At 40.3% G+C, this 26,728-nt stretch overlaps 2 protein-coding genes across 3 annotated transcripts; one reads left to right on the forward strand and one right to left on the reverse strand.

Moving 5' to 3' along the window:
* Positions 1-261: 261 nt before the first annotated feature.
* On the reverse strand, positions 262-26,659 carry RTF2 (replication termination factor 2). Its single transcript, XM_050314130.1, has 9 exons — positions 26,517-26,659; positions 25,057-25,151; positions 24,798-24,891; positions 24,451-24,590; positions 23,169-23,247; positions 7,038-7,151; positions 3,898-3,952; positions 3,697-3,789; positions 262-2,042 (listed from the first exon to the last, which is right to left on the reverse strand). Exons 1-9 carry the CDS (start codon positions 26,583-26,585, stop codon positions 1,858-1,860), a joined length of 924 nt encoding a protein of 307 aa, XP_050170087.1. The 5' UTR covers positions 26,586-26,659; the 3' UTR covers positions 262-1,857.
* On the forward strand, positions 10,162-17,127 carry LOC126639381 (beta-1,3-galactosyl-O-glycosyl-glycoprotein beta-1,6-N-acetylglucosaminyltransferase 7-like). 2 transcript variants are annotated; one of them, XM_050314126.1, is made up of 6 exons: positions 10,162-10,633; positions 12,985-13,110; positions 13,601-13,707; positions 14,416-15,447; positions 15,882-15,977; positions 16,766-17,127. In XM_050314126.1, exons 4-6 carry the CDS (start codon positions 14,472-14,474, stop codon positions 16,990-16,992), a joined length of 1,299 nt encoding a protein of 432 aa, XP_050170083.1. In that variant the 5' UTR covers positions 10,162-10,633; positions 12,985-13,110; positions 13,601-13,707; positions 14,416-14,471; the 3' UTR covers positions 16,993-17,127. The 2 variants fall into 2 exon arrangements, with proteins under 2 accessions (XP_050170083.1, XP_050170084.1); XM_050314127.1 differs by lacking the exon at positions 13,601-13,707.
* Positions 26,660-26,728: the final 69 nt, after the last annotated feature.

The raw sequence follows: 26,728 nt of genomic DNA on the forward strand, positions 1-26,728 counted from the left end.
CTTTAACATGGACTGTCAAACAATTATACTGCAAACAAAGGACCTACTGTGGTACACCTGTTAGTGCAGTAATTTCATTATCTGTAAGCAACAAATAATAAAGGCTAGTAATGAAAAGAATACAGAACAGGGAGAACAAAGCTGATTCCTAGACATGCATACAAAATGTGGCTTCCTGGGAGCTCCAGTAAACCTCAAAGTGTTTGATGTGATGTATATGTGCATTCACAGCTTTGGAAAACAAAAATTCTTACCACCATATAAATTCTACAACAAGCCAATTTTTAATTATACCTATCAAAATAATAATAAAATCCCAGCAGTTTCATTCAACTTGCTTGAATCACAGAGACCACCTATGCAAATATCAACACAGCACTTGAATCTTCAATTAACTGTTGCCCAATTATAAATGGGGACACTTTTAAAAATTAATTATGAGGATAATTAATAATTTTCACACACAAAGAGAACAAGGTAACATGATGCAGGGGTTTTAAAAGCCTCCTAATTTCTGCATTTCTATCTGGTTACTTGGTGTCAAGATTATAAAAGCATATTTCAATTTTAAAAGAGGGAGAAAGGAAGGTGAAAAACTTCCATCCCTCCCTCTGGTCATTTCATGTATTGATTTATTTATTTATTTTATTATTAATTTCATTTATTGGATTCAAATATTCAGCCACTAAATTATTGCAACGGAACATGAACATTTTAAACGGATTCCTGCATTTGGGGAGAAAGCTAAGACTAAAATGGCTAAAGGAAAGCCCATAAAAAATTGCTCTAACTGACAAAAAATGCACTTACATATCTGTTCAACTGAACGTGAATGCTATGGTCATGTGACAAGAACAGGTTTTATTTAAATCAATGCCAAAGGGATAAAAAGCATAAATATGAAAGCAGAACTGGGTGACACACTATGCTGAGCATCTTTCTGTAACAACAGTCAAACAGCTGTTTGCTGTTCAGAATTTTAGGTCAGAAAATAAAGCAATGTGCAAATTCAGAATGGCAAATTGCTTTTTAGAGATGGCCACAGAACCTCTGTGTCTCAGCAGAAAAGTAAAGAATCTCATACTTTTGTTCCACTGTATCCTGATCCTCTGACAAAAGGAAACAAACTCCCACCTGATACTTCCAATTTCAAGCCACACACCCACAGAAGAAATCCCCAAAATCTTGCTGGGAAAACAACAGCCTTTTACAGGCTCATATTTAATGATAAGATTTACAAGTGAATACACTCTGCTACTGAAAACAGGCTACAACAATATGCATAAGAAAAATGCTGCACAAACACTTTCATGATTGTGCTCTCATATATTCTGTCAAAAGGTAAATGATTTGAAAATACCTACAGAGTCTTTTAGGATCATACACTAGTTCTACCAAGGGCCCAGTTAGCTTCACAGAAAAAAAAAGCATTATTGCTCTTTTCGCTCTCAGAAAGTTGCAGAAAGTTTGAATTCTGTACTAATACTTTGGAAACTATAATTACATCAGCAGAGGAGAAGAGCAGGCAGGAACTTCTCCCCTTCCCCCTCCTGAGGACACAGCCAGTGTGACTAAGGACAACAACACCCAACTGGAAGGAGAAAAGAAAAATTTCTGTGCAAAAAAATCAATTTTAGAACGAGGTCTGCTGCTACAACATGGATCCTGGAGATCTATTTCTTCTTTAACAGAAGTTGCAACTAACACAGGTTCATTAGTTATTAGCAAGTTTATAAACAGCTTCCAAACCGAGTAATTCCAGATAATATCGGATTACGACAAAAGTATCGGAGTTGCACAGAAAAAGCCCTGGGGAGGAAAGCAGCAGTGGATGTTCCAATCAGGCTGCTCATTGTTTCAGAAATAGTAAGCTGTGTGAGTAACCCAATTGGAACACTCCTCCTTTGAACGTTTTGCTGAGCTGTGTGTTGTAAAAATAGATTTGTACGCCTCCGACTTCTCCTCGCTGTCTGCAATGGGTCTCTTCGTAGTAGCAGAAGGAGCCTTATTGACTTTTGCTGGGACAGGTGAATTTCCATTTTCTGAGAGAGGAAAAGGAACAGAGTGAAGCATGAATAACAGCTTAAAATTGATAAAAGTACCTCAATAGAGACGAAAACCAGTATTTTAAAAATAATGTACAGAGATGAAATACCTACATTTTTGAGTTCCATCATAAATATCTCAAATTGTACTCAACGGCTTTTGGGATTCACACTCAAATTCACTTAGAAGTCTTGAAAGAGGAATTCTTTCTCACTTGTGTAAATCCCTTGCACTGCAATTCAGTACTGACAACATTTATTTCTCTAAGTGAAAAATGGCTCTGAGCTCTAGCCTTCAGAAACATGAAAGCATCCCACCACCCTGCAGTATTGTTTAGAAATCAGCTATCAAATGCCAAAAGCTAAACTTGTCACATACCTTCCCCAGGAGAGAATCTCTCTCCTCCCTTTATTCTTTGCAAAGTCATTTATGAACAGTAACAATGGCCTGCACCATTTTATATTTGTAGTAGGAAAATGCCCATCCCTCTATTTCTGATACCATTTCTATCAGTGGATTATATTACTGCTGCAAAAAAAACAAACCCTCTCTTTCTTAACAACTATTGAATCTTCTCCCAAGTTGCAGGGTGGTATTTGAAAAAGCACAAGCCAAGTCTCTGGTGCAAAGAAATGAACAGAGAAGTCTGCAGAAACTCAACATCCATAGTTTAATTTAGGAACAACAACTTGTAAATAGCTGTGGGGAGCCTGTCTGAAAAAGCACTGAGCTGCCTTCTGCTCACAGGAATTGTATGTGCAATCCTAAATCCTCGCAGATGAGACCCTTTCAGATTCAGAGAATGTTGCTTGTAATGCCACCAGTGGTTGTCTGGAAAGCATTACCAAGCATTGGATTTGAAAGAATGACTGTGCTGCAAGTCCAGAACCCTCAGGGTGCCGTGTTCACAAATTCATTCCTGTGCCACTGGCATTCCTCATGGATTGTCCTTTATTTTCCCTCTCTCCCTTTACTTCTTGCTGGTCAATGTAACTGCTGCCAGAAACAGAAACCAATGACCTGACATTTCAGAAAGCATATATTTTTTTTTTCTTTTACACCCTCAGAAAATAAAAATTATTAAACATTGTTAGAATTCCAAGGCTGCTAAACATCCAAGAGCAATTAAAATTATGTGGAATTAAGTATTTTTAAAAGCCTATCCTGAATAAAAGCAGACACTAGAGGGCAGGTCAGGCACTGCAGATGGAATTTCTCCCACAGTTTATCATTTAAACACGTTCATATTCTTCAAATTATTAAATAAAGAGAGGGCACCATCCTTTGGACTAAAGGGCTGCCAAGTTTACTCCTGGCTGCAAGGCTGCTGTAGGTACATAAGTGCATCCTGAATTATATTCCACTACTCCCAGGGACACACAGCAAATTAGCAGCTAAAAAGGATGACTACAAGTCAAGTAACCAGAAATTTTTCATATACTTCACCAAAATAAACTGCCAGAATGTATTTCTTGACCACTTGTACCTCAAGAAACTATTAATTTTCCTCTACTACCTCCCAGACAATAAGCAGATCTCTAATTTCATTCCTTCAGGATGGTACCCACCAACTTAAAGCAATATTAGAATTACATAAATAAGCAAATCTGTTCACATTTTTTGCATTGAGATTAAAGAATTAACACTAACCTGAGCTTTTGGTGAAGACAATCTGTCTCTTTTCTCCAGAGTTGGAACTGATAAAATCCTTTCCATTCATAGCTTTTGAGGGACCTGGAGCATCTTAAAATAAAAAAAAAAAAAAAAAAGAGGAAAGAACAAAAAAAAATTAACTTATGAATTTGCTTCCTGACTCAGAAGGTGACACAGAATTTGGAGCTGTGATTTTACCTTCACTGGCCTCTTGCTGAGAAGCTGATCCTGCTGACTTGCATTTCTTTGATTTCTGAAACAACACAAGCAGAGTCCTGGTAACATCCTGAAAGGATCTACAATTCCCAACTTGTATTTGATAGACACACAATTTCATTTAGTACATTTTTATGTCTTACACAGTGGAACTCTTCCTTCCACATTTTTTGTATTATTTCTACATGGAAAAACGAATAATCTTGGGAACCCTGGAGTTACATTAAAGAAAACTCTGTAGGCCCAAACTGGTTTTGCCTGGATTTGGTATTTTGGTTTTCATACTTTGCAGGGGTGTGTGTTATTATCATTAAGATTATCTGATACTCTGAACCCACACAGCAGGACAGTAAATTGCACAACATTAAACAGGACACAGTTAACTGTAATCAATATATTTTCTATAAAAATTCCAGAAGAATCCTGCATCTCATATCCACTTAATTTTATTTAGCTGAGAAAAAATCCCTCCTGGCTAACCTGCAAAAGGGTCCTTTGTTGCTCGATTGCTTGGGAAGAAAAGATGCAAATAGTTGATCTAAATTTTTTAAAAGCATCTATGCAGCAAATTTTCCAAATTAATTTATGTGTTTCCAGATTAAAAACTACAGAAAACCCCAAACTACAGCAATAAGAATCCCACTACTGGCTTTGATTACATAAATGCTAAGCTGAAAAAAAAGATGTATTAAAACAGTCCTTAGCATTGTTATCACAAAAGGTGGCTGGATACATTCAGAATGGTGTACATGTTTCAAGACAGCTGCACAAACTCAAAGGAAATAAATCTATTTAATTCTGTTATAAAAACTAGAAGAACCCACGCTGTGAAGCAAAGGATTAATGCTTGAGGGAAAAAATGCCACTGCAAATGCTGCTGCAAAGCTGAGCCAGGAGGTGGTGGCAGAGGGTTATGGCTCTGAAAGCAAACTTGGCTCTCCTGGTGTCACAGAATCATGGAATGGTTTGGGATGGAAAGGACCTTAAAGCTCATCTTGTTCCACCCCCTGCCATGGGCAGGGACACCTTCCACCACACCAGGTTGCTCCAAGCCCTGGCCAACGCTGTCCTTCAGGGTATCTGAAAAACCTCTGTGCAGGTGCTTCCACCTTTTTGTTATGGGTGGATTTACAAAGAAAATTTACTTCCCAGTATCTGGCATCTGAACCACGAGATGGTTGTAAATGTATGAATGCATATATTCTTTATGTATAATATAAAGTATAGATACCCTTCATCATGGGCACATGTGGCATAGTTGAGCTCGAATAATTTTTTATACTAGTGCTGGTGCATCTTCCTGAAGTTTTGTCTCATGGGGATAAAGAAAAGGAGTTTGTGTTTCCTATTCCTCATACAGTGGGTCCACTTAGCCTGCTCTGCAGTAACTGAGGAAGAAATCTGTGCCAACAAACTGGAAATTGTCCTCTGCTACTGGGACTGGAGCTCCCAGGTCTCAGATCAGAGTGAATGGTGCCAATGACAGAGACTGGTTTTTGCTGCAGAGACCATCTGGGACAGCAACATCAGAACTTGAGGATGAAATGCTGAGAGATTGGCAAATCTTGTCCCTGCCTGTAATGTAAGTCTCCACAGAACATTTGCATATTCACCCAAGGCCCAGAGAGCCCCAGGACCAAGGCATGGTGTTCTTTTGGCTGCCACTACAGTGTCTGTGCTGTCACTGTAAAAGCCAGGACTGCTCAACACACTCAGGTATCTCTTTGCTGTGCAGAAGTTGGGGACAGCACCAGCTTTCAGACTATTCCAAATTATCTGACCCAAAGCTATACACGCTTTGCTAGGACCACCTTCTTAAAGAAAATCAAGTGCAAGCAATCACTGCTTTTGGGGCTGAGCCCTCATCTGCTGAGATCTGCAATAGTCTATCATCAAATTATCTGTACTTTAAAAAAAAAACATTTAAGTACTAAGTACTGAGGGGAAAAAAAAAAGAAAAATCATCTGAAGATACATCATGAGATTTTTGCTTTTATGCCAGAAGCTATAGGACATGACATGTAGGGGCTATGAAAGAGTGGAAACAGAACAGCGGGATTTCTATGGATAACCAGCCTTTTGATGTATTGCCCAGGCCCAAGGATCCTGTCCTGGCACAGATGAATAAAGGTCTTATGATGAGAAAGAATCATATGCTCACTGGCAAGTAAACAAGTATTTGTTTTAAAACAAACTAGGAAAATATTTGCATGCCACGCAATCTACAGCAGACACAATCTAGGGCAGTAACAGGGGTGAGATGATCAACCTCCATCTAAAGTCTCAGCTGCTGCAAGTGTCAGACAATGATTCATGTTCTTGAGATTCAGCTAAGTCTGTCTGCACCTGGCCTGAGTCAGCACTGAAGGTTTTGTTTGCTTTGTCATCCTCCACAACAGCAATGGTAGGTCAGGAAAAAACAGCAAGGCTGAAAAAATTCCCATTGCAGAAGTGTCATTGGACTGCTCAGTACCACAGAACTACTAATACTCCACAGAGGAGTAGTTACACAGCAGAGTGTACATAGAGCTGCAATGACTTTATTTCCACTGTATTTGGCCTGGTCAGATAAAAAATGCAAAGATCTCAACAGTATGGGGGGAATGAGCATTGCATTAATTGCTGAGGACTGTGAGAACCACGAAACATAACAAAATTTCCATACTGTGGTCCTACAGCATCACACCAGGAATGTACAGATCCCAATATTGTGTTTGTGTGGCCAATAGAAGACTTGGAGATTAAAAAACTGCTCCTGTCACCAGGAACTACCATATGAAATACAGGGATGATGCAGATCATTATTAGAATTAATTAATGTCAAGAAAACCCTGAAGTATGGCTGGCACATTGTCCATGTTACCCACAGCACTGAATTCAGTGATTTCCAGAGCACTGGGCACTGCCTGCTGGTCAGAAGAAACTTTCAGTGCATACAACTTCAGTATGTCACTGGCAAAACACACACACAACCCTATTACTTTTTAAAGTAGTGCTTAAATACAACACAGCTCACTGTGTAAAGTCTTCCATCTGCATAAAGATTAGCAAATTTAAGAGCAGATTGCACTGCAGATGAGAATTATTTCAATTTCGTATTAAATAATGTATGAAAATATTACCTTTTCTAATTTACTTTTAAGTCTTCTGTCCTCCATCCTTTTCTTCAACACTTCCACATCTTCCTTGTTACCATTAAGGACAATCACATCTTCCTCTTGGAAGGGAACACCACACTTTGTGGAAAAAAATAAAACAAAACCAGAGCAAAATTAGTGTTGCTTTCCAGATTTTTATGCTGGTGAACCTTGTCAAAATTAATACTGTGCTCTTTCTCTTTTAATACAGTCTAATACATCTTTTCATTTCAAATGGCAATGGAAATTGTGTATTTATTTCTCTATCTCTTATAAACAGCACTCTTAACTAATTCTTCTTTTTTTTTTTTTTCATTAAAAAGGGTCCTATAGGGTATTTTCTATTCATGGGTTGTTTTACTGCCATAAATGTACTTAAACAAAGTAGTTAGTGTTATTCCTGTACATGTAGAACTGACAGCACCAGGAACTTGGAGGTTTTGATTTCTTTTGAATAAATAAATAAATAATAATACCAACAGTAACAACAACAACAACAATTTATTAGTATATTACTATAGGGATAAAAAGAGGTCATAAAACCAGAATAACTCATTCACCTTGCCTTAGTGTCTCACTGTCCTTCATCTGAATTATCAAACACTCCCAAGTTTCAAAGTACTTTCAGAAATTAATCTGGATAATGGATGTAATGTGCTTCATGTAATTCCATATTTGTTTCATGGTTGAAGACACAGATGTTTCACTGTGCACATTTTCAATCACTTGGTGCACCAGCACATTTGACTGTGATGTTTTCTTTTCTAAGATCTCAATTTCCTTTTACTTTGTTTTGGTGGCTTTTTTGTTTGGTTGGTTGTTTTGGGGTGGTGTTTTTTTTGTTATTTTGTTAAATCCAGAAGCTTTCTGTTAATCTGCAAGATTAGTTTATAATCCTGCCTCTGTCATTACTCTTCTGTTTTCTGAACAAAGGTTTAGAAAGGTTACTCATGTATTTGCAGTAGGAATTAAACAAATGAAAGGACATATGGGCAGTACTTTGTCCACAGTGTGCTCAAGTGCTGAGCACAGTTTACAGACTGAACCTGTACACAAGTGGTCAGAGATTATGAAGGAGAAAAAAGGGTTAGAGAGAGGCACAGTAAGTAAATCAGGCAGAATAGTAAGTCATACACAAGAAATGGGTGAGTAGCCCAAATTTTTCCATTCCTACTCAATGAGCCAGTGTTAGAAACACCAGCCTGGAATGATCTCAGACACTTGTGAGGGAGATGTCTACAAAATCAAGACAGTCTTCATACTCAGGCAGGAGCAACTGGCAGCTGATTTGATTCTAAAGAAGTCCCACACATTCATTTTTTGTGGGGTGTTCCTCATAGAGCATTTAAAAAGCATATTCTGCCATTAGGACTCTAATTTCAATAAACGTTGCATTTTGAAAGAGCAAGCGAATCCAGGTTCCCATCTGGAAAACACAGGTGGAATTGTTCAAAAGTGAAAAGTATTTACAAGAAACAGGGAAATATAGACAGTGTTTTATTTCCATTCCCTGAAACAGGTATTTTTTGCCATGACAACAGTTGGATTAAATCACAGAGACCATCCCCTTCCAAATATACTTTAAGTACAGCAAGTTGTAGGCACAGAATCATCTTCACCTTCCCGGATTTCACTAAATCCTGTAGGGACTATTTGCTGTTGCATCATACAGGGCATCAAATGTCAGTTCTGTTGGATGTAAAGCTTTAATTCTGATTTTGTAAAAAGCTCACTATCCCTTCATGCTAAAAAAGGAAAGTTTTTTTATCCTGACATTTTGATAATGAGACAAAAAGCAGAAAGAAATTTCAGTTTTGCAAATCCAGAAGGGCTGTTCCTTTGGATTAATTAAGGTCTTGTGGGGTAGAGATATTGTTTTATGGTATCACAGGTTCTCCCCTGCTGTACCTTGTATATCTTGGGACTTTAAATATATACAAAGGTGCTTGCTGTAGTTCTTAGCACCTTGAATAGAAGACATTCCTAAATAAGACTGAACACGTAAACTGTTCTGCAATGGACACAGCATTAGAGGAGCAGTTTGCAGATGCAAATCCAAGATTTAATCTGTAACTGAAGAGTAGGATGTTAAGGAGGAAGGAGATACTGCACAAGCAGCACAATTTTGGTCTAAAAGCCCTTGTGGGGTTCAATTATAGAAGCATGTTCAAAACTTTTTATATATAAATGGCTTAACACCGTTGCATCAAGGAATTATTTAAAGGGGTGCAGGTATGATCAGTCTTCAAATTCTGATACTCATAAATTTATGCACCCTATACAGTCCATGTGTACATACATACATACATATACACACACAAATCAACTCCTCAAAAAACCAAACCAAATCCATCCCCAAAAATTTGAAATATTAAGAACAATAAAGGTATTATGAGCTGTAACAGGTAGATTAGCTTTGGTATAAATATAATCTGTTTAACTAGAAAAAGAAATAGCAAAATTACTCATTAAACAGGGCAGCTATTGAGGACTGAACAAACACAGAGACTGAACATCCACAGACCATATCACTGTTCATTTCCCAGCCACACAAACTGATGTATTAAAGATTATTGTCTTTTGTCACAGTTAACTAAAACATGTTCTAAGAGACATAGTTTTCCATTAAAAGATCAGTAGTGTAAGATTTGTTGAACATGACTTCTGATACTGCTGTCCCACCCAGACAAACAACAGGTCAGAGAGGAAAGGGCAACTTGGGACGAGTGGAAAGTCTCCCACAAACCAATTCACAGAACAGGAACTTTCACTCAGGAGTTGCAGCATTGACTACAAAAGCAGTCCAAGCCAAAGCCACTATTTACAAAGCTTAAGTCAATGATTATTTTGTACCTGTCATACTGTGCCTTAATTTACTTTGAGGTTTCCTATTTATTTCTGAGCAGCGCGCTATTTTTATCAAAACATGTCCAAAACACACCATCCTTCTCACTCATTTCTAGAACCCCAAAGCCTCCTAATTCCAGTAAATCCAAGCCGCTAACTCGTCACTTATTAAAACCGTAAGAACCTTTATAAAGGCAGTAACAACAAGCATTCAGTTTGTGACGGAGGAGACCTTTCATTTACGCTTCCAGTTTAAATGCCCAGAGGCAGTTCCCAGCTGTAGTTATTTGGTACAAACTGGAAAGTTTCAGCAGGCAAAGAGTTAAGGACTTGGGGGAGGCGGAGGAGGAGGAGGCTGGTTCCCAGTTCTCCATCCCCATGCTCAGTGAGGTGCGGGGTTAAAGGCTCTGGGGCAAAGCGATTCTTCAGAATCGTCAGCAATGTCCTCCCCAGACCCGCACGGCTGATTTCAACAAGAATGGGAAGTTTTCTCTCATTTCTGCGAAGCAAAGGACGCCTCTGAGGGCAGGGAGCTTTGCTGCAGGATAAATATGCTAAACATTGCGGGGAGTCAGAGGGAAGTCGAAATGAAAACAATCCCCGTTAATGTTTAACCCCCTCGCCGAGGGATCTCCACAAGCCGCAGGATGAGGGACACCGACTCCTGCTGAAGGACAAGGAGACCCGGGATTTATTTTTATTATGCTGCCGTCTCCTGGCTAATTTTGGACAAGGTAAGACTGCATCAGTTAGACTGTAGGATTCAGTCTTTTGCTTTTCCTTTACTAGAAACATGTTTTAATCTATGTAAAGTGACAGGTATTTTCACTTCAAGACCACTTCACTCAAATCTGCAATGTGGTTCATAGATTCTTTTCTTTTCTTCTTTACCTTGTCACAGATGCACAGGACGATGGAGGTCATTACTACTAATTGTTTGTATTATAAAAAATCACAATAATTATGCTTATGGAAGCAACTTAATTTTTTTACAGCCCTATAACTTAAGGGTTTAAATAGCTTTCATAGTATTTGTTTTTGCATTATTACGAGGTCAAATGTACAAAGAAAACGAAACAGGAAAAATAGCAAAGATCAACAGTAAAACTCTGTAAATCTGAATATGCATTGGTAAACTGTAATGCAGTATTTTTAAAATAATATTTTAAAATTTCTAAGGCAGTATTAACTGGGTTTGATGAAGAAATGTTTTTAGTCGATGCATTTCAGAACCCAAAGCAGACTCGCATCCCGACCCAGGCTTAAACAAAACACAAAGCAAAGGAAAAAGCAGTTAAACCTGCTGATTTTAACATTAAGTTCTTAAAGTATCCCCTGTTTATAAACTATCTACACTAATGCCTACATAAACAACTTCCAAGCAAACAAACACAGATATAAAAAGATATGGAAATAGAGTTAGTGCCTTTTTACCATTTTGTTAGAAGATGAAGCATTCCCTGGTCATTTGTTTCACTAAATTACGAAGTCATATGAAGCAAATACAAAGAGTACAGAGAAAACAGACTATTTCGAGGTGCAGTGATACAGTCCAAAATTCAGTGGCAAGAAGAAACAGCCAAATGCAAAACGAGTTTTTCCTATGAAATGCACAGTCAAGGATGTGCTAATGGGGTCTGGATGAGCTGAGATGACATTTCACAGGCTTTTTCCAAGCATAATCATAATTCCAATTTTCTCTAGAGTTTACCTTGTCAATTGTGATGCAGGAGCTTAGGCTTACAAAATTTTTTCTGTTAAGTAATATCCATAAAAGCAGCCACAGAGGTGCTTGAAAACCCCTACAAAAATGTTTATTTTTCTTTTCTTTTTTTAAGAATGTCACACACTACTCTGTTTTCTAAAAATTGATACAACTTTTGTCCTCCATATTTAGAAAACCTAAGTGTAACATAAAAAAGGCTGTTCAGAGAGACATTCTGCTAACAAAAAATTACCTGTAATGGCACTCTTGCATAATAAGACTAAAAGGCAAGATCGTCACAAACTGGGTTATGCCTGGACAGCAGACATTCCCAACAGGATCCCTTGCTCCTCAAGGGCAGGAGGAAACCTGGGAACATGGTCCTTGCCTAGAGGATTCTGCTAAAGGACAAATTCTGTCTGCAGTGGGACTAACAGCTGCAATCCCAGCTCTAAATCTGGTAAAACACTACCAGAGAGGCATCGCTTTCAGCTCGCTGAAAGATGTCCAATTCTGTTCTTGTAGGCCAGGCTCCATCATTCAGTCATTCCCCATAAACATGTTAACACTGGAGAGGAATTGCTGCTTCTTACCTGATAATGGGGTGTTTGTGTACTTTGCTGCTGCCATATAAAATAACAGTTTCTAGATGCCACGTAGTTCAATAGGAAAAAATCCATAGTAAACACTTAACAGCCTGAAACATCCCTGGGAGCTATTACTTGAAGGGTAATAAAAATTTAAGTGTATGAAACAAGCAGGTTCCCAAGGGAAATATCCTTTGCAACCTGTCCAAAGAGGTATTTAAGGAAAAAACCTGCCAAATACAGTCATTCTGTACAATGTTCTATATTTAGGCAGATATAAAATCCCAAGTATTTCTACAGCTGCCCCGTGCCTTCAGTGTAATTGTTATCTCCAGAATGAACCTTCCCTGTGACATACCAGAGATCTCATGACATTCAGTAATTCTGAGGAATCTCAAAGCTCCCCCTGCAATTATTTCCTCAGAATAGACCAGTTTGTCTGAGTCCAGGTCCACAAAAACCAGTGCTTCCCTAACAGACACTCCCAGTTTCAGCCCCTGGGTACATAATGGCCCTCCATGCAAATCTCTGACACAGGATCCAGCACGGGTGTGATTCACTTGTACTGCAAAAATCCTGGTTTTCACCTGCCAGTGGCATTCCTTTTCTCCTGCTTTCTGCACAGTATTGACAGGTTGATTTGATTTGCTCAAGTTTTTTGTTGAAATGGATTGAAATACTTCTGTCAAGCTTGTTTACCCAGTAAATGCATCCCTGAGGAGCTGGAGGCTCCTCAGGCAAAATGATTCTTCTGGGACCTGATTTCGTCATGTTTTTCTTGCATCCAACGCAGACGGAAGAGCTGCTGCCAGAACATCCAGGGAAAATGGATGAACCCTCCACCTAACACACAACTCCACTCTGTGGAATGCTCAGTGGAAAAGAGGCATTCTTCCAGCATGAAATCCAGTGCATACCAGTAAGGACCAAAAGATAAATACATTCTTTCCCAACAGCCTAATAAGATCTTAAAAATGTGGTAATACCCACTCTCTTGGGTCAATTTCTGTGTTCTTAATGCTTTTTAAATGGTATGTCCTATTGCTACTTTAACTACAATGCCCTGTTTATTTTCAGATTCTTAAGAGAGATATATACATGAGTTTTTGTTAAAAAAATTATTGCCCACTTCTTTCTAATGAAAACCCAGCGCCTTCTAACCATAAGAGCATTCCTGTAATGAAACTACCTTTATAAAAATATGTTTGTTTTCTGCTCCTGTAGAAAACCATGTTGACAGCTGCAAAGCCTAAAATATTTCAAGGTGAAATGCAAATTTTGTTTTAAAAAAATAATCAAATATAAGACGAGAAAATTAATTACCTTTAAAATAAAAATAAAAGCTTTTAAAATCAAACTGTTAAGCTTAATGGCAGTTGGTGGACCCTTCTCCCTGGTATTTTCTCCAGGAATTTCAGTACCAAATGCTTCAAGGATAAAGACTTCACGTAATTGCTGTGGGATTCAGGACTGCTGCGCCCTGATTCTTCTGACTCTTCAACAGGGTAGATGTAAGGTAAAAAACACAATGGAAAAGCTCCTGTGCCAGTACTGCAGTAAGTTCCAGTTATCTCTGAATGCTAATACTGGCAGTGGTGTCCTTATCTCAGGGTATGCACATATGCTAAAAATAAGAAAAGAGTGTTGTTCGTATGTTCTGTTTTCCAGAGCACTCAAATACAAAGATGTCTGAGGGGAAAAAAAAAACAAACCCTCTCTCAAATAGACAGAAACATTTGCTGACTTTATAAGGATAAAACCCAGTGTATTTTGTGGATTACGTTTTAGTCTCTTCCTTCTGTTTATTTAATAAATTTTCTGTTGATTTAATTTACTGAATTCTGATCCTCTGGCGGATCTCAAGTTTTCCCAGGCCTTGAGGAAATCTCAGCAGCAGCTGTTCCTCAGCACACAGTGCTCACATGTCTTTCCTGGGGCACTGAACTCACCTTCTGCCACACAAACTCCTACCTGATGGGCTAAGCTCCCCCTTGGTCAAGCAATGAAAATACAAAGCCATTTTGGGCTCTTTCGTATCAATTTAGGATAATTGTCCTGGAAAGGCTGCCTCGTGGCTCTGCAAGTCCCATTCCCAGTACACTGCAGCACAGGCACAGAGTTTCTCCTAGCAGGAATCTCAACATTTATAAATACATCACTAACATGTCATTTATTTAAAAAAAAATAAAAAGGTTCTCTCCTTCTGTCTTAATTTTCCTTTCAGATAATCTGAATGTTTAATTAAACTATGATGAGAAGACAGTGTCTGGAAAACAGAAGATGAATCCACTTCATGCAAAGAAATCAAGATTTTTAGTGTGCACTGCTGTCTGTATGTTCATCTACACCTTCATCTACCTAAAGGTTCCTCTGTTTGAAGAGCAAAATGACCAAAAATTAAATGTCAGAAGAGCAGAATGTGGTTTTTACCCAGATGAACTTTGTTCAGCTCTTTTTGTGGGGAAACCTGCTGCCTTTAAAATTGGAAACTTCTGTCAGAACTCCTACCAACCCAAACCACTGAGCTGCATTCAGACTTCGTGCAGCTGCTCCACAGTTCTGAAGACTCTGCATTTTATCACAAGCCCACTCTCACATGAAGAAGGAAATTTCTCATTGGCTTACATTATTACAATTCACAAGGAGCTGGAAATGTTTGTAAAGCTGCTAAGAGCTATTTATATGCCTCAGAATATTTACTGCATACATATTGACGAAAAGTCACCAAGAGATTATAAAACTGCTGTACAGAACATCGTTAATTGCTTTGAAAATATTTTCATTTCCTCAAAAAGAGAACATGTTGTTTATGCCGGATTTTCAAGATTACAAGCTGATATTAACTGCATGAGAGACCTAGTTAATTCCAAAGTTCAGTGGAATTATGTTATTAACCTATGTGGTCAAGATTTTCCCCTTAAAACAAATAAAGAAATTATACAATACATGAAAAGTAAGTGGAATGGTAAAAATATTACTCCTGGCATAGTCCAGCCACTTCATATGAAACACAGAACACAGCTTAGTTACAGAGAATACGTTCATTCTGGAGTGCCATACTTGTATCCAGGAAAGACTATGAAAGCTAAACCTCCACATAATTTGACAATATATTTTGGCAGTGCCTATTATGTACTCACTAAAGAATTTGTAGAGTTTACATTGACTGATGCACGTGCAAAAGATCTGCTTGAGTGGTCGAGAGACACGTACAGCCCGGATGAGCATTACTGGGTCACCCTGAACCGTTTACCTGGTAAGAATTCTGTGATTTCTGCTGTGAATAACCCCTGGGCCCAGAGCAGTGTCTGGTAGGGAGAGGTGCTGAGCTCCAGCTCAGAGCTTAACATCACTTAATTGCATAAATACGGGCATTTCTTCAGCCTTGATGCTGCCCTTTGAAAAAGTCACATCAAACAAAACTTGATTCCAGAAAAGGACTATTTACAGTGCAGACCATGAGCTACAGGGCTAGAAGAATGTTGTTTAAAAAGGATTTTTATGCTCCATGAAAGCTCATGGTCTTAAAGAATAAAAAAAGCAGTAAAGCTGAGAATGATGTCTCTTCTTACTATGTAAATATGTACAAATAAATTACTTAACGTGACTGTAGCAAAAAAGTTTACAGCAATGAAAATTTTCCCTTTATTAAGTAGAAAAGAATCTTATCAGAGCCTTATGTTTTTAAAGATGCTCCAGGAGCTACACCCAATGCAGGCTGGAAAGGAAACCTAAGAGCCATTAAATGGAAAGATCAAGAAGGATCCTCACACAAAGGCTGCAAAGGTACCGTGAATGTTGATCATGAATTCACAGTTGATTAACTGATGAGCATTAACCGGAGATTACATGTTATTTAAGCTAGCTATTAGATGTGACTCAGTGGTCACGTATCTTTTGTTTTGGAAGTATCAAAAACAAGGCACCCTAGTAAATGACTGCACTATAACCAGTATCAATACCTTTTGATACATTTTTAATATATTAATATGTATTTTATACAATAAAATATTATTGATATTTTATATATTTGAGAACATCACAGACATCACTGACAACCCTTCTCTCAGCCCCCAATTACCAAAGCACTAACTCACCTGACCGGTTTTTAGTGGAGGGGCTTTACCTGACAGGAATGTTCGTCAGGTACTTCCATCAACACTGCGTTAAATCTCTTCAGTCTGAACCATATAAAAAAGAATAGCGCTGACCGCATGGAAAGCATGCAGAAATAATGAAAATATGTAACTGTGTAAGATGAGCTCAGTGAAGCACTGAATGATTGAACAGGTAATCCAGACAGATCAGAACAGATGCCCAACTACAAGACACAATATTAAGCAGAGCAACATGTCAGTGAAGCAGCTGGAGGTAGCAAGCATCCATTTGGGTAAAGCAAACCCAAACCCTTGCCTTTATAATACTCTCTGTTATCCTCCAGCTAAATTTCCATGATGCTCTCTAAGGAATCAAAAGGTATTCTTTGTTGCTGACAGTACAGAGTGAAACTACTTTTTAAAATGCTTCAGTTCCTCTTTCTGCTGCTTTCAGACACCTTCAATTTGTCTTTGCAGGTCATTACATCAGAGACATTTGTATCTACGGACTAGGGGATTTGCAGTGGATTATTGAGTCACCTCATTTGTTTGCCAACAAATTTGAGCCTGCAAAGTACCCCCTGGTCATGGACTGCCTGGAGAGACGCCTGAGGCTCCGGATGCTGCGCCAGGCTGAGGTGCCCATCCAGGACCACTGGCGCTTCCAGGAGCACAGCTACTTCAACATGAAGCTGGACATCTGAGCTTAACTAACATCTAAACAAGTGTTCACAATACTGACAGAAACCAGGAACATTTTTAGCCATAGACTTCACTGTGTGCGTTACAGCATGAGGGTAAAGCACAGTCCTGTACTACCAATAAACAGGTTTTATTTATTACAGTAACAGCTGCTGATGGGTTAATTCTCAAAGGAAATGACATGTCTAAATCTGTAACTTACTGAGGACAAGGGGAAGTTCATAATCTATTAAGTGACTTATTTAGCTGGAAAAATCAATATTCCTTGTGTCCACAGCCAAAGAATGACTAACTGGTATGAAAATAATAAAGCAGAAGTAATTACTTGACAAAGATAAAATATGGAGAACACAATTAAAGTCATGGCTACTGAGTGCATTACAAAATGGATTGTTTTGAATAATGGAAGTTCATAATGAATTTTCAGAGCTTGTACGTAAACAAGCAACTGCCAGTTTCAGACACAGTCCATGTTACTGTGGGTTTTGGGTTTGTTTGTTTTCCCCGTGGCCAGCTGCCTCTCTAATTTCATTGTGTAGCGTGGCAACATCACTGCTGCCCTTCCCAGGCTTTGCTCCTAATGAGCAGCGGGGGGTGTACCAGGAAGAGTCACAGGGATCCTGCAATGCATGTTTATCTCTTAAATCCCTGTTTCTGAGTCTCTGCAGGAGTTTAGGGCAAGGAGACATGGAAAATTTGAGGCCAGGGAACACAAGAAAACGGAATGAAAGGCTGTCCTTCAGTCCTGGGGTACCTGACACCCCTGAACCTTGGAAAAGCCTGCAGCAAGTGCAGGTAACACCTGGCAGCAACCAGGACAAGCAGCTCATTTCCCAAAACCTCTGCAGACCAAACTCAGCACTCACTGGTCCTGCAGCAAGAAAGAGACTTTCAACACACAACAGGCAAAACCAGGGAACAGTAGTTGAACAGGGATCCAGCCCTTTTCCAGGCAAGAGTTGCTCTTTCCTCCTCAGAACTCTTAAATTAATCCTTTCACTTGTGCAACAAACGGGAATATAAAGAAACAGAGGATATGCGTGGCCTTTCATACAATATAACAACTCTTCCCTGGGATTAAATATCTCACAAGGCTCTGTCTACACTCTGACCTCCAAAGGTCTGGGGGACTGGAAGAGACTATGAGAAACCTGAATTGTAAGAAGTCACTTCAAACTGCACATCCTCCTTAACAAATATTTTGGCAAGAATGCAGATTAAAGTTTCATTCCAGTAAATCCAAATTCTCAGTTAATTTGTATGAACTCTGATGCAAACTATATAATAAAATATATCTTGTTATTTATGAGCTCACTTGATAAAAAACTACAAATTACATTTAAATGTCCAGAAGCAATCTGGATGAAAGCTTCAATATGCACCCAAAACACCCCTCAGTTTTTACAAGAAAACTTATTACACATTAAGCATTTTGCCAAAATATTCAAATGAATGAAATGAGTCAACAACAGAACATGCAAGTTTCTTATTACAAACTTATTCCCAGGTTCCTGGAATTGTTCTGCTCATTTTCCCACACAAGTTTCTCGGAAACATAATTTCTTTCAAATGAACTTTAACCTGAAGAAAGACCATCTGGTCCCTATTTATTTACAAACTCAACCCAAAGGCGTGTACTCAGTTTCATGTATAATCCAGGACTTATCTTGTGGCTAAATACTGCTGGAGATGCTTTTTATGGAGGGAAATAGTGAAGAAAAAAAAGGAAAATAAAAGCTGAGCTTGTTGAGAGTCACTCTCAAAACCATTACTGAAGCTAATGGGTCTCTGGCACGTATAAATCAGAGCAATATTCATAATTAATTTCTCTCCAGTCCACTGAAGGGCACTGCCAGCATTTATCCACTCCGTGTTGTCTTTTAAAACGTGAATGGAATGTTCCTCATTCCCATCATTGCAGCAAATCCAGTATCTTGCTTTTACCTTTGGCACCATCACACAGAACAATTGTTGTGTATCACTTCTGAATTGAATTAGGAGGAGAAATGCAATATCAAGGCACTATGTAACAGAGGCTCCTTTTGCAGAAATAGAACCAGCCAAACTGGGGGGAAAACACCGTGCACAAAAAGCCCTCTTAAAGCGTAATTTAGGTGTGACTTTACCCCTGTGATTTAGGAAAATCATTGCAGCATGACCCTCCTTCCTTAAAGGATTTTGTATTTTAAATAAAATTCTAGGCAAATCATCATTAAACCATTCTCAGTCTGTAAGAAATAGTATTCAGGTCATTAACCTGATTATCATGACCACATTCTATTCTTGACACACACTCAAAAAGCCTTCGTGAATTCTGTGTTACCACGTTATGAGATCAATCACAGCTTTTAGGCTTCAGCAACCAACATTTGCTAATTCTGGTGACTTGATCTAAGAGCAGATAATGCCAAAGTGACCCTGTTCCAGGAGTCACCGTGCTCTGTACCCCACTGCACACGTAAACTCTCTATCTGAAAGATAACAGGCATAAATTCTGTTTCAAGAAGCTCTATATCTAAGTTAAACATTTAACATTTAATTAAGTGTTTTATATGGCACAGAGTTTCATAGTTAGGGTACTGTTTCAAGTGTGTATTTAGTGGACTCTGAAAACAATTCCAAAATAAACTTTAAGGTGATACAAGAAAGTACATTTCAAAATGTAATCTGGTCCTTAACTTTCAAAGTGACTCCCAGAAGGACTTCCACCACTGATTCAACAACCACTCTCCCATCTCCAAACCACCTCTAGGATACTGTTACACCAATAGGAACTTCTGAGACAAGAGAATCAACATCCAAATTGATAATGCATAAAGTATAATTTTTGTCAAGTAGCAGACTTTCAATTTAGCAGCACCAAAACCTGCCCATGCAAAAACCTGGAAGCCAGTTATAACAGGAGCTCCAAAACATTTGGGCACCACCAAAATCTACAGACCAATATAAATCATCACAAACTTGCAATCTTCAACATCTCATTGAATAAAAAGAAGAGTAGAGACTTCTTTATTCTTTTATTTTTAGTATTCTGTTGGAGAATTAAACACCTTACTCAAAAGTGCAAGTTTTAAACTGACAGATTCCATGTCACATGTAATTCCTGAAGAACAGGAAGCAGGAGGCAGCAGAAATCCCCTGATCTCCAGAGCTACTGCTACGGAACACACACCACCAAACTTTTATCCGGAAGCAAAGTTGTTTTTCTCTTCCTGATGACTGAAATGTGATTAAGTCACATTTTTGCATGTGACTTAGTATTGATAGTTTAAATTTTCCCTTCTGACTGTACAAAAGCTCAAAAATATGGCTCGAACAAAAGATACTTCTGTGTAAAAAGGTATTACAAGTTTTATTTGCATTCATAAGTTGCTCTGTTTTAGACAAAGCTCCTTTCCAACTCTTTTCAATCTAAACAGAAGCTTCAAAATTTGTCTCAAGCATTTCATGTACCAATCTGAGTCTCCAACATAAGCCACCATTAAAAAACTCTCATTGCTCTTTCAAAAAACCTTTGTCCAGGAAGCTTTATATTCTGGCAAGACAGTTCAAAGCATTCACCCTTCAGGCAACAAGAGACAACCTCTCTCTCTCTCTTTCCACACTGTTACAGTGGCTGTTTGTTTGCCTTAGAGCTTTCCCATTTTAATGTTATTTTTTAACTTAAATCCTTCACTGTAGTGGTACTTAGGATGAGAAGCAAGAAAGAACAGAGACTTAGAAAAAGGCCTCACATATTAATTACAGTTGCTTTACTAAGAGTCCTCCACCCACGACAGGTCCCTCTCCTATTCCTGTGTCTTTCCCTAGTACCAATACAGCCTTTTTAACAATTCCAGTAAAAGCAGATAAATACATGTATTTTACATTGTTAGCTCTTCACATCAAGTTTCTATTGAGACAAAATGGTTTTTTTGAATAACTGATAGAAAGAGTGCTTCATCCTCCCTGTACCCAGACTCCATAAAACCTTCCAAATCCAGTACTACACAAGCGCTGTCGAGATAAACCAAGGAATGCTGAATCCTTCCTCTTGGTATTTTCCATTTCCTTGAATTAGACAAAATGCATTCTGCTTTTTCCTAAACACTTATTTGCGTATCACTGGCCAAATGGATCCCTCTGTTTCTTGTATGAGCTGCCACAGCAAAAGCAGGAGCAAACTGAGCAGTGAGGTATCTGCTGGATCTCTGTATTCCCTGGGGAATGTTTTCACTGCATCATGACAGCATTTGCTTGCCAGAGTCCTTTGGGAAACTTGCTGTTTACAGTGGAGCAGACTGGCAAGGCCGCTCCGAGGGCTCACGGGCAAAGTGAACACCCAGGAAGAGCTTGTTTGGAAGGAGCTTTCCTGAATTCCACCTGAGTGGGGATGGGAACAGCAGTTCCAAAACTGACACTCCTCCAGTCCACACCCACTACAAACCTCTGGGATGAAGTGAAAACACAGATCCTGCTGGCTGAGAGAGAGTGAAATAAAGGGGTATCCTTTTTGCACTGATCTCATCTGGGCACAGAATTAAGACAGAAGGTGGCCAGGAAAAAAGAAAATTCTGTGGCTCATCTGGATCTCACAGGCTCGATTTTGGTTCAAAAAACATACTGTAATTCCTAAAATACACCATAAGCATATATACGATAATCCACAACATTTAAACATTCTGTACATTAAATTTGTTTTGCATTACAGACTATGTATCAGAAGAGAATTCATTAATAAAAAGTTTCTAATCTGAGCACATACAATACTTCATTTTTATTTCTTCCTTAGTTCATTTCACTGCATGTCCCATTGCTGCCTAAAGATAGAATGTGCTGGGGGAATGCTGCTAATTAGTGCTTTGGATATAAACAAACTGCTGCCTACCAGAAAGCACAGCAAGCAGTTCCCTGTGATCCTGTTCAGAAGAGGTCTAGTCCGCTTCTTGATTCTGGATGAGAACATCATCAGTTTACACCCAAAGATCAACCAAATCTCTCTTTGACCTTAATTAAAGGGTTAAAAATATGTTATCTCAGCTGGTTACCACTGTCTTTGTGCATCAAAACCCAATAGTGATAAAGATGACAGACTAGATATTAAATCCCGTCATTATTTCTAGAAGCATCCTTCTGAATATTGTGAGGAATTCACATGTCTGTGAAACCAGCTGCATGCAAATATGAGCCTACGCCAAATACTCATTATTAAAAACATCCAGAAAACATGTGGGATTCATTTAGTTTTTATAAGATTATCAGCCTGACCAAACCATGGACAAAACATCTCAATCCTGCATCTAATGATCTGGTTACATCCATCTATCAACCAAAATTTAGATGCAGACAAAAGACCTCATTAAAAATAAATTAGGATCTGCCAAGAGGAAACAAAGTCATTAGGCCTAAAGCAATCCTCTAGAAAACAAAATGAGCACTGAGAGCAGCAAAAATCCACATCACCTGCAGCAGGTCTTGTTTAATACAAATACACTTTATGTTTTACCCAATATCAGGGTGCTCACTGAAAAATAGCTTTCTAAATGTGGCAACTATCACCACAAATCTTGATGATAATAAAGGTAGTGATGGGAGAAGAAGAGCATTTACAACTTTTAGCTACAAAGAAACCAATCTAATGAGATCAAAAGTGCAGTCAGCATTAGCCATTTCTACAATAATTCAGGTAACTGCTGAGAATTTTACAGAGTTTCCCCCAGTCCAAGAAAACCAAACAAAACAGCACCAGATGCTCTTTAAAAATACAGGGATCAAAACACAACCTGAAAATACAGCTAGTTTAGGCACGCAGAGCAGGCACTGATAAAACACAAGCCATGGGCATTCAGGAAGAAAATACAACCAAACAAAAGCCCCAAAATCCCAAAGCAAAAAACAAACACCCTTTTAAAAAGCGAAAAATATTTGAAAAAAAGAAAATTCTAAGGTAGTTATTGCAAAATCAAATCTCATTTTTACATCTACTTAGAAACACTTTATTAAAAAGGCCATATAGAAGTACTTCAGGCCATCATAGAACAGACCTTTTACAAGTCCCATTTCAATTAGGATATTCAGATTAAAAACCCCACTTTACAGTAGTGGATGTGAATGCCATTGTATGTATGGACCTGTACCTATAGATCTACCTGTGGAGGTCACACGTGACCCCCTTGCTTCTAAAGCTGAAGAAACTCACCTTGTGACAAACTTCTGATTTAATTTCTTTGAGGGCACGTTCAGAGAACACACAGCCACAGTTTCTCAAGAAGCAAAACCTTCAGAGAAAAGAGGAGACACACAATGATTTTAAGAAACCCTGAGCCCAAGAAAGCTGACTGAACACAGAGATAATACTGCAATGCATTAGCAGGACACAACTAACTTTATTTACTAGTTCTTGCATCTACTATAACTATCAGCACCTTTAAGTGGGCAATTAATTTATTATTTGTTTGCACAACGTAAGACCAGAATGGAAAATATTGTGTACATTAAACCACAACACTTATTTTGTTATTCCATCCTCACAATCTCCTGGCTAATCACTGTCTGGAGGAAGAAATACTTGGCAACGACCAAGCTGTGAACCATCATCATCTCACCCACCAGGGTTAAGATGAACACACAAAGAAATTGCTGATCTGCCCAAACCAGGATGTGAGGACATGCTCTGCCCTGGCCCAGTAAATCCCAGATTATTGCAGGATTATGATGGACACACAGTCCATCTCCACTCTGGTCCAAACACAGGCAGAGGGAGAATGGAGCAGCTCTGCTGTGAGGGAAGGCTGAGAGAATTGGGATTGTTCACCCTGGCTCTGGGGTGACCTAATTGTGGCCTTCCAATGCCTGAAGGAGCTACAAGGATGCAGAGAGACAGTTCACAAGGGCCTGGAGTGACAGAACAAGTGGGAATGGCTTCAAACTGACAGAGGGCAGGGTTAGATGGGATACTGGGAAGAAACTCTTCCCTGTGAGGGTGAGGAGGCCCTGGCACAGGTTGCCCAGAGAAGCTGTGGCTGCCCAATCCCTGGAAGTGTCCAAGGCCAGGTTGGATGGGGCTTGGAGCAACCTGGGCTAGTGGAAGGTGTCCCTGCCCATGGCAGGGGGTGGAATTGAGATGATCTTTAAGGTCTCTTCCAGCCCACACCATGCTGGGATTCTAAGTGCTTGATGTGACACAAAGGGAGGTCTCATCCAATGTCCTGTGGTTTGGCCCCCAAACATTGCCCTCTACTCCTTTGTTACACATCTAAAGTCATTTAGGAAAGGGTCAGCTTTTATCTTTCCTCTTGAACATGCAATGAAAGGACACTCAGTGGTCTCTTAAACTCCCTCCTGAAAGAGAGACAAACATTCCCCACAAATGCCGGGGTAAGTGCATGATTTGCAGCATTATCCACTCAAATATCTGCTCTGTGCTCAGGTCGGCACAGTGCTCACTTCCAAACCCAAAATGCAGACCCTGAAGCACTGACCTGTGTCTCCCATTCATCTCCAGCCCCACCACAGGGCAGATAAATCGTGCAGACTGCAGGTCATCATATTTGTCACCTTTTATACTCTCCTTATCCCCACTCCAGGCTGGATTATCCACAAGGTTCAGTTCTGTCACATTCTGGAAAATAAAAATGCAGGCCTCGAGCTTTTTACCAATGATTTGGAGCCATGATAACACTCCTTAATATTTTTTCTCTTGTGTTTTGGTACTTTTAACACTTTATTACAGGGTGAGAACACAAGCAAACGGAGGTTTTACAGCATGACTGAACTTTCCCTCCTGATTTTAACATTTCTCTTTTAAGATCAGACACAACCTGTTTACCTTGATGCTCTTGATGTGGGATGCAGATTCCATGGGGGTCTTATCAGGTGACTTGTCCAGCAGAAACTCAATGATGGCATCTTTGTTGTACAACCTGTAACATCGAAATTCCAGCGACCACGTTTGATTGCCGTGGCTTTTGTATTTCTAAATTTACCTAAAAATTATTTTTTATAATATTTGTACTATTTACACTAACGATAATATTTAATTATTAATTAATTATCATTTTTCTTTCCCCCTGTGGGACCACCCCTACCTGCCCAGCTCACAGGCCACGATGGGCCGACGCAGCTTCTCCTGGCTCAGGGCACAGTAGAACCACCTGGCCACCAACTCAGCAACTTTGTCAACCTGAAGGGAACAAAAAAAAAACACTCGTTATTTTAAAACAGCTTTTATATTTGCAAATTATTTAAGCACAGAATGAATCAGGTAATACTCAAAAGCATTCGTGAGATCCTCAGGTTTCTTACCAAACCTACCTTCTGCACTGTAAATTAATTCATAAAATAACTTTAGCAAGGCTGTTTAGCAACGTTCCTGATCAGTTTGGGGGCTCTTCCTCTGCCTACTGACCCCATTTCTGCATCACAGAACCTGAGGCCTCTCTGCCTAAATCTAACTCAGTTTTTACACTTTTGTCACCTCCACCAGTCCCCTCCTCATGCTCTTTCACTCTCCACGTGTTCTCCACCACCCTCTTCTCTCTGGTGCGACATCGCAGCCCTACTTGGGTCAGCCACCACTTCCACTCCCTGGATGGAATGAGGTGAGGAAGAAACCCTTCCCTGTGAGGGTGGGGAGGCCCTGGCACAGGTGCCCAGACAAGCTGTGGCTGCCCCATCCCTTAAGGAGACCCCTGACCCCCTTGTATTCAGCAGCAAATCCCAGAATCACTGAGGTTGGAAAAGCCCTCCCAGCCCGTGGAATCCAACCTGCACCCCATCCCCACCTTGTCCCACAGCCCCCATGTACAGTCCTTCCCCAGACACCTCCAGGGATGGGGACTCCAAACCTCCCTGGGCAGCCCCTTCCAATGCCTGAACACCCCTTCCAGGAAGAAATTCCTCCTGATGTCCAACCTGACCCTTCCCTGGGAAAACCCGAGGCTGTTTCTTCTGGTCCTGTCCCTGTTCCCTGGGAGCAGAGCCCGACCCCCCCGGCTCCCCACTCCTGTCAGGGAGTTGCAGAGCCAGAAGGTCCCCCCTGAGTCTCCTTTTCTCCAGGCTGAGCCCCCCAGCTCCCTCAGCCGTCCCTGCTGCTCCAGCCCCTTCCCAGCTCCGTTCCCTTCCCAGGACACGCTCCAGCCCCTCAATGTCCTTCTTATTGTGAGGGGCCCAGACCTGGACACAGCCCTGGAGCTGCGACCCCCCCAGTGCCCAGCACGGAGGGTCAATCCCTGCCCTGCGGCCACGCTGTTGATACAGCCCAGGCACTGCTGGCCTTCCTGCCCCCCTGGGCTCCCGTTCGGTTCTCAGCAGCACCCCCAGGGCCTCCTCCAGCTCTTCCGCCGCTCCCCCGCTGTCCCGGAGAGCTGCCGGGGGTCGCTGTGACCCCAGCGCAGGGCCCGGCACTTGGCCTTGTGGAACCCCCCGGAACACAAAGCGCCTCCCCTGCAGCCACAGCCACAGCCACAGCCACAGCCACACACAGGTAGCCGCCGGCCGGCCCATGGCGCTCCCCTCCTCCCGCCCCCCCCTCAGAGCCCCCTCGGACCTTCTCGACTTTCCGGGGCCCCTTGACCAGCTCGTGCCGCTTGGGGATGGTGCCGCCATCGCACCCCATCGCACTTCCGGGTTCTCCTCCCCCTTGCGCACTTCCGGCTCGTATAGATGACGTTGACTGTTGCTTAGCAACCAGCCGGCTGGGGGCGTGGTCATGGGTGTTTCTCGGGTGGGCGAGTCCATCGCGGCGGGGCCGGGGGGGGT

The sequence above is a fragment of the Myiozetetes cayanensis genome, unplaced genomic scaffold (assembly GCF_022539395.1).
Source record: "Myiozetetes cayanensis isolate MyiCay16 unplaced genomic scaffold, myiCay2020 scf19, whole genome shotgun sequence".
Taxonomy (NCBI): Eukaryota; Metazoa; Chordata; class Aves; order Passeriformes; family Tyrannidae; genus Myiozetetes; species Myiozetetes cayanensis.

Coding starts and splice junctions, on each gene's coding strand:
- LOC126639381 (XM_050314126.1), top strand. CDS start 14,472: ATGAATCCACTTCATGCAAAGAAATCAAGATTTTTAGTGTGCACTGCT. Junction 15,448..15,881: donor CACCCTGAACCGTTTACCTG/GTAAGAATTCTG, acceptor ATGTTTTTAAAG/ATGCTCCAGGAGCTACACCC. Junction 15,978..16,765: donor CTCACACAAAGGCTGCAAAG/GTACCGTGAATG, acceptor TTGTCTTTGCAG/GTCATTACATCAGAGACATT.
- RTF2 (XM_050314130.1), bottom strand. CDS start 26,585: ATGGGGTGCGATGGCGGCACCATCCCCAAGCGGCACGAGCTGGTCAAG. Junction 3,953..7,037: donor TTAAAAGTAAATTAGAAAAG/GTAATATTTTCA, acceptor GTGTTGTTTCAG/AAATCAAAGAAATGCAAGTC. Junction 3,790..3,897: donor TCAGCAAGAGGCCAGTGAAG/GTAAAATCACAG, acceptor TTTTATTTTAAG/ATGCTCCAGGTCCCTCAAAA.